This window comes from Alosa pseudoharengus, unplaced genomic scaffold (assembly GCF_046254945.1).
Source record: "Alosa pseudoharengus isolate Yale_2024_CS ecotype anadromous, Long Island Sound unplaced genomic scaffold, YU_APseudo_1.1 YU_APseudo_1.1_scf_16, whole genome shotgun sequence".
Lineage (NCBI taxonomy): Eukaryota > Metazoa > Chordata > Actinopteri > Clupeiformes > Clupeidae > Alosa > Alosa pseudoharengus.
In genome coordinates, this window is record NW_027468630.1 from 28,226,504 (window position 1) to 28,233,997 (window position 7,494).

The following is a 7,494-nucleotide window of genomic DNA, read 5'->3' on the forward strand; positions in this document are numbered from 1 at the left end:
CTTGTTCTCTCTTTTCAACTTTAAACAACTTTCCATGTCATTTAAATGTCTTAAAACACTTGGCCTAAACCAAATTTGGCACTTAAAGTAGCCTATCCAGTTTGCTGCTACTATGATTTCTATATTGACAATGACAATGTAGCAATGCATGAAACATTCTCAACAGTGCATGCTGTGCCAGTCTTTGTGATCAGAGGTTGGACACGCCCGACCTTTTGCACATTTGCACTCTTAACTATTTCACTAGGTGGTTGGTGGCCTCTCCAGACTGTAAGTCAAGCATTGTTTGCTCACACACAAAGGAATGAAACGGCCTAAGATATCACCACTTTGCTACACTTAACAACAATGCCATATCGAGGCCAGACCAGGGCCAGACCCACTCCAGCCTCGGCTACTATTTCAGTTATTGTTTGTTTCTTCCCCTCCAGCCCAGCCCTCTCTGCGCCTCTCTGTTCTCTAGTGAGATGACTCAATCGCAGCTCCAGGCTGATGGCGGCCCGTCTATCGATAGCGTTGAGCCCTTACCACATGTGCGGCTGCCTAAATTCATGCATTATCCCCACGCTAAATCTGCCCAAAGCCTGGCGGAGAGGCAGTGAGGAGCGCAGGTCACTAGCCGAGGGGACCCAGGCTGACCTGGGGGGATCAGGAGCAAAGCCTTTGAGTGGGCCTGTAATGCCTTATTTAGTCCCCTCATCTGGGAGAGAGGGGGAGAGAGAGGAGCCATCACAGCCCATCATACCCCAAACACTCTCATCCCATCTGACAAAGGAGAGAGGGGACAGAGAGAGGGAGAGAGAATGAGGAGAGAGAGAGAGAGGAGTAAGGGAGAGAGTTTTCATATCTCCCCACTTAGCAAGCTATGTGCATCCATGCTCTTTCTTTCAGCCCCTGCTCTCTCTCTTTCCTCAATTCTTTCTCTCTCCATCCCTCCCTCCCCCCTCTCTACTCTCTCTCCCTCCCTCTACTCTCTCTCTTTCCTCCATTCTTTCTGTCTCCCTCTCTCCATCCCCCTCTCTACTCTCTCTCTCTCAGGTGGATTACCTCGCTCATCCCTTGATCCCTCCATTTTAATTCCCAACAGCTGAGGAGGGAGTGCGACCAGATTGCTGCAGTTAAAGAGCCAAAAGCCAACCCAAACCATCCCCTTTGTGTCCACGAGAGGAAGCAGGGCTGGGACACACACACACACACACACACACACACGGCGGGAGGAAGCAGGGCTGGGAGGCAGGCTCTCCTCTTTCCACTCTCATCACAGACTGCTCTTCTCCCAACAGATGTGTGCCTTCCTCACCCCACCCCATCTCTCTTTCTCTCTATTTCTCTCTCTCTCTCTCTCTCACACTCTGTCTCTATCTATCTATCATATCTATAGATATTTCTATATGTATGAGAATCATCAGGCAGCCAATAGAGATGGAAAGACTCCGATCCTTTGTTTAGCTCAGGGACTCAGAGTCACAGAGGTGAGGGGCCCCTCCAGAGTGTGTGTGGAGGATAAACAACCAGGCATGGGGCATATAATCAAATAAACAACCAGGCATGGGGCATATAATCAAATACACATTTATTGATACAAGGCCATAAGTGGTGTCCTTTGACTCCGGCGAGACAGGACCGAGGGACCACGAGAGAGAGAGAGAGAGACAGGCACGGTAGAAATGTTTAGTGCTCAGGAGCAAACCTATCTTTTTTACTCACCCCAAGCTCCTTCAACCTTGGCAAGGGCTATTATCAAAGAAATTGACACGGGTCCAATTTCAGGGTTTCTTTTTTTTCCCCTCTCCTCCTTTCTACTACTTCTCCTTGTTTGATGTCGCTGGAGCTCTGGCTCATTTCATCTGTGTTTGGAGTGAAGGAGGTTCTGATTGCTGGCCATTATAGAGAGCAATATATAGATAAGAGAGGCTACCAAGAAATCAATATCTATGTGGGCCACTGATGGTGTGATGAGTGAGTTTGTGTGTGTGTTTGTGTGTGGGTATGTGTGTGTTTGTGTGTCTGCAAGTGAGTGTTCGTGTGTGTGTGTGTGTGTGTGTGTGTACAAAGCTGTTTGTCTGTGAAAGGGAGCAAGTGAGCGGTATTGATGTTGGTCGTTGATGGTTTTGAAGCGATACGCTTTGTTTTCCCTCCTGCCTTTCTCCCAGAACAAAGTGCTGCTCTTCACTATTGACTGCTTCCTCTGCACGGAGAACCTCACTCAGCTCGCTCGGCTTCTCCAAGGGTGCCAGAGCATCTCCACAACATTCCACAACAGTCTGTGTGTGTGTGTGTGTGTGTCTGTGTCAGTGCACATAAAGTACCGGATGAGCTTGTGTCCAAGAGGAGTTCCTTTATTTTTTGAGTTGTTAGTTCCTACTTCTACAGTTCTACTTCAGACCTACATCAGCAGGGTAGTGTGTTGTACTGTACGTGTTTGTGTGTGTGTCGTGTGTGAAGTTTCTCCATATCATACAGTTAGATTCCTAGTCATTGGTTGGATCTAGATGGATCTGTAAGGTCTAGAATGGATCTGTGGAATAAACAAAGTGAGAATGCAATGAGGACACAATGTCTGCCGTGTGGTACAACAAAGCCTTTATTGCTACATGGCATGGAAACAGACATCTTCTACAGAGGCAGTGAGCTGATTTGCAGAGATCCACTTGTCCTCATCACCCAACACAAGGACCCTTCCTCAGAGGATCCGAGTGTTTTTATAGCTCTAGAAAGACTTGTTCATCATCAGCTGCAGAACAAACACAGCCTAAGCCTACTTTACCAGTACAATAATGAAGCCAGGGGCTCATCAGAAAACTGATACCAGTTGCAAATTGGATTTTTGAAAGAGGTTGGTTCTTTGAATTAGCATTCAAGTATTATTGGCTGGGGGAAAAAAGAACAGCAAACTGAGAATAGAATTTAAGAGCAGAATTCAGAAGCACCACTAACATTTAATTTCTACAGCATGTTCTCTCAAAAAATCTAACCATCTTTTATTTGACTGTTTGAGGTTTCTGTACTGGATTTCTACTGAGGGCTCTGGTGAGACAATTACTTCATTTTTAAACATCTTTCCAACTCCCACGGAGCAGTTTCTATTTAATAAAGGACAATGACCTTGGATGATGACATTATAAACCACAAACTGGTATTTGTAGTCAGTTATAACGTGTTGAACATGTTTGTTGAACATGTGACAAATAGGGAGCCCAGTGTTAAGTTTGTCCTGTGGAATACAAAAATAAATACAGAAATGAGCACTGCAGCAACACAAGGAACTGCAGCAGGAGTGCCACAGCCGCTGAGCTGTCTTTCAGAGTGGACACATCATTATTCAGGTCTTATCAGTTCATATCTGACCATGTTAATGCTCAATATTATATACGTAGAAATCTATATAGGAATCTAGATTCTAGAGGAATCTTTCCATTGTCTGCCTTATGACTCATTCTCTCTCTCTCTCTCTCTCTCTCTCTCTCTCTCTCTCTATCTCTCTCTCTATATATATATATATATAGAACTGATTTAGTTCTGATTGGGCCCTGCACTGGCCACAGTCCTACCCGAGTCCATAACCATCCAGAACCATCTTAACATCTATCATAGCAAAAAGAAACACAACTCAAAAAAAAAATGTACAACTTCTGATAGAGAAGGAGATTTTTTTTTCTGGAAGAAGAGTGAGATATTTATCCATCTAAATAAAGTAAATTAAGAATATCAGGTAAACTACTGTTGAATAGATGATAGATAAACAGGACCCACTGAGCCGCCCTGCAAACTGCAGTAATGCATTATAACAGGAGGACAGATGACTACAGGAGGGCTGTGTGAAACAGTTTGATTAATGGTATTTACACTAAGAATATGTCTGCCTTCACACAAAGGCACACGTTCCTCTGGACCTGTGTGTAAGATCCGTCGTAAAGTTACTGAGATGTAGGTTTCCGCCCTAACTTAAATCCCCTGACCATTACAACCCCCTATACCCAACAGGCACAGACACACACACATACCTCCTCTCTTCTGAGCCCTTCTAATCTATACTCCCCCCCCCCCACACACACACACACAAACACACACACACAAACAAGCACACACACGCACACACACACACACACACACACACATACACACACACAGACAAAAGCACACACACAAACATACATACACAGACACACCTCCCCTGAGATGACTGGACACAGGCCAGTAGCCAGACTCCAGCATCACCTCTGGGGACCCTCAGCATCCTCACGGGGTGGACCACTCACAGAGCGCTCAGCTCATTCTCAACGCAGAAGGAATACAAACAAGATCTACAATATATATATATACGTTTCTCTTATTTTTGGTCCATACATGTCTCTCCTCTGTTCCTCTTTCATGTGTCATTTCCTCCATTTGTAGATCTGCATGGCGGCGGTGTCTGAGGAGCAGGCTGCGTCTTCACAGAAGGCAGGGGCTGGGCGGTCTCGGCTCGTCCAGCAGGATGAGGTTATCTGGGGGACTCCTGGTGACCCCTGACCTGCTGGCGTCCACCGGAGAAGGGGCACAGCCTGTCCCAAACCTCCGCTGTTCCGAGGGAGACACCCCAACACCAGGCTCATCTGACACCATGCTGTCACCTGGGGTGGGGTGAGATAGGTGGGGTGGGGTGAAACAGATGAGGTGGGGGGGGGGGGGCAGGTTGGGTGGGGTGAGATAGGTGAGGTGGGGTGAGACAGGTGTTTCAGTAACAGTGATTACAGAAAAGGTTATTTTCTTATAGTATCTATACAGTACAAACAAACCCTATTTATGGTTTTCATACAAACACACATACAGTACATTCGACACAACGTCGTATGGACGCACAACATCACATCGGACGGACACACACACACACACAACATACACAGACACACACACACACACACACACACACACACACACACACACAAATGAAAGATTGACTTAGTATAGTATAGTATATATACTTTTTTGATCCCATGAGGGAAATTTGTCTCTGCATTTAACCCAATCGGTGAATTAGTGAAACACACTCAGCACACAGTGAACACACAGTGAGGTCAAGCACACACTAATCCCGGCGCAGTGAGCTGCCTGCACCAACAGCGGCGCTCAGGGAGCAGTGAGAGGTTAGGTGCCTTGCTCAAGGGCACTTCAGCCGCGGCCCACTGGTCGGGGCTCGAACCGGCAACCCTCCGGTTACAAGTCCAGAGTGCTAACCAGTGGGCCACGCTAACCAGTAAGACTTGCTATGATCACAGACACAATGGAATATGGAAGAGGCAACATGAGGCGTAAGGAGTGGGGAGCCTCATGTTAGCCACACACACATCCTCTTACCCGTGTCAGAGGAGCAGGACGGACACACACACACACACACACACACACACACACACACACACACACACACACACATATCCTCTTACCCGTGTCAGAGGAGCAGGACGGACACACCGGTCTTCTCTGGCAGCCCACAACATGGACGATCTTCCCATCTACACACGCTCCATGCTCCAAGACCACATAAAACTACACACACACACACACACACACACAGAAAAATAAAATGGACTAGTCAATGCCTGTGGGCCATCACTAAAAAACACATTGTGTGTGTAAACACATTGGACTGTTCAGTGTGTGTGAATATGTGTGCTTTTGTGAGAGTGAGTGTGTGTGTGTGTGTGTGTGTGTGTGTGTGCACGCGCACTTGTGTGTGTGTGAGTGTGTGAGAGAGAGATGTGTGTATGTTTGTTATATGTGTGTGTGTGTATGTGTGTCCGTATGAGTCTGTGTGTGCTCGTGTGTGTGTGTGTGTGTGTGTGTGTGTGTGTGTGTGTGTGTGTGCGCGCATGTGTGTGCGTATGAGTCTGTGTGTGCTCGTGTGTGTGTGTGTGTGTGTGTGTGTGTGTGTGTGTGTGTGTGTGTGTATGCGTATACCCGTGGGGTCCCTGCTGTGATGGTCTCTGTGATGCTGCCCTCACTTGTGCTGCTCTCACTCATGTTGTCCACTGATGGATGCTCTCTCCTCTTCAGTCTCCTGGACCTGCAACACACACACACACACACACACACACACACACACACACACACACACACACACACTGTATTCATTTGGACTTTAACTAATCCATCTCATGGTATGCACACATAAAACAGTGGCAGTGGGAAAATAAAGAAACGACACATTCCCTCTACTGGATTGTGTTACTCTACAGTTTTAAGCTGGACACACACACACACACACACACACACACAAACACACAGGCACATACACACACAATAATGTGTGTGAGCGACTGCCTGTGTGTGTGTGTGTATGTGTGTGTGTGTGAGTGTGTGTGTGTGTGTTTTAGGGTTAAGTGAATATGAATATCTCTTTTCTTGTTTGACTGAGTACCCAATGGACTACTCTGCTCCCAACCCGCTGTCCTGCCTCCTGTGTCTCCTTTCAAAGTCACACACACACACACACACACACACACGCACACACACACACTCAACTCATCTCAGATGTGAGATATCTGAAGCAGTCATAGCCATATTTTGGCCTCTAACACTTCCTCTCTCACACCCGCACACAGACACGGACACAAACATGCAAACACACACACAGGCACACACACATATACACACACACACACACACACGTTTGGGGCGCAGGTGACATTGTCCCACAACTGTGACATGTCATGCAGAACTAGGGGCCTTATGTATGTAGATGAACTAGTAACCTATGTAAGAGGGGCAGTGGGCATGTCTGCCATGGGTGCCACCTTCCTCTCCCAAGCAGACTGCAGCAAGCGCAACGTTATCACAGTGTTCCCAGACGCTTTGGGCCATTTCTCAGATCAGAATGGACATTTTCAAAACTTCTTGTTCAACCCCCACATCATCTCATCATAAATCATAAACAAATATGTATCTTGTTGAGCAGCAAATGCTTTTGCAAGTATGAAAATAAATGACATGGTCTGGCAACAAAGTGCATTACAAACAGTGTACTGTACCAGTAGACAGCAGGCCAGACACCAGGCAAATGCTTTTGCACGTATGAAAATAAATTACATGGTCTGGCAACAAAGTGCATTACAAACAGTGTACTGTACCAGTAGACAACACACTTGAATCCTGTCTGATCTCCCACAATGTCCTCTTAACTGTTCTATTGATTGATGGTTAAGCATTTAGACTATCCTGTTCATACAGTAACAGTGACACATTAATAATGGAGGATTTGGACTATCCTGTTCATAACAGTGACACATTAATAATGGAGCATTTGGACAAACCTGTTCATAACAGTGACACAGAAATGTTCATTCTGATGGCACTGAAAAGTTGATTGGCAAAATGCACTTGCTGTAATACACATTAATAATGATTTGAGATTTGCACCAAAGCGACTGAAAGTCATGAAAAAAATCCCTTCATAGCCTTAAACTGGCTTGGATGTATTTCTACACCAGTTGTCTCATTTAGTAACCATTGGCTTTG

At 46.1% G+C, this 7,494-nt stretch overlaps 1 protein-coding gene across 1 annotated transcript in view; it reads right to left on the bottom strand.

Annotated features, from left to right (window-relative positions):
* Window positions 1–4,434: 4,434 nt before the first annotated feature.
* Window positions 4,435–7,494, bottom strand: part of egf (epidermal growth factor) — a 35,281-nt gene continuing 32,221 nt past the window's right edge. The window contains exons 22-24 of the mRNA XM_076286617.1: window positions 5,938–6,043; window positions 5,424–5,526; window positions 4,435–4,613 (exon numbers count right to left, since the gene is read on the bottom strand). Coding sequence (XP_076142732.1) covers window positions 4,435–4,613; window positions 5,424–5,526; window positions 5,938–6,043 — 388 coding nt within the window. The remainder of the gene's footprint in view (window positions 4,614–5,423; window positions 5,527–5,937; window positions 6,044–7,494) is intronic.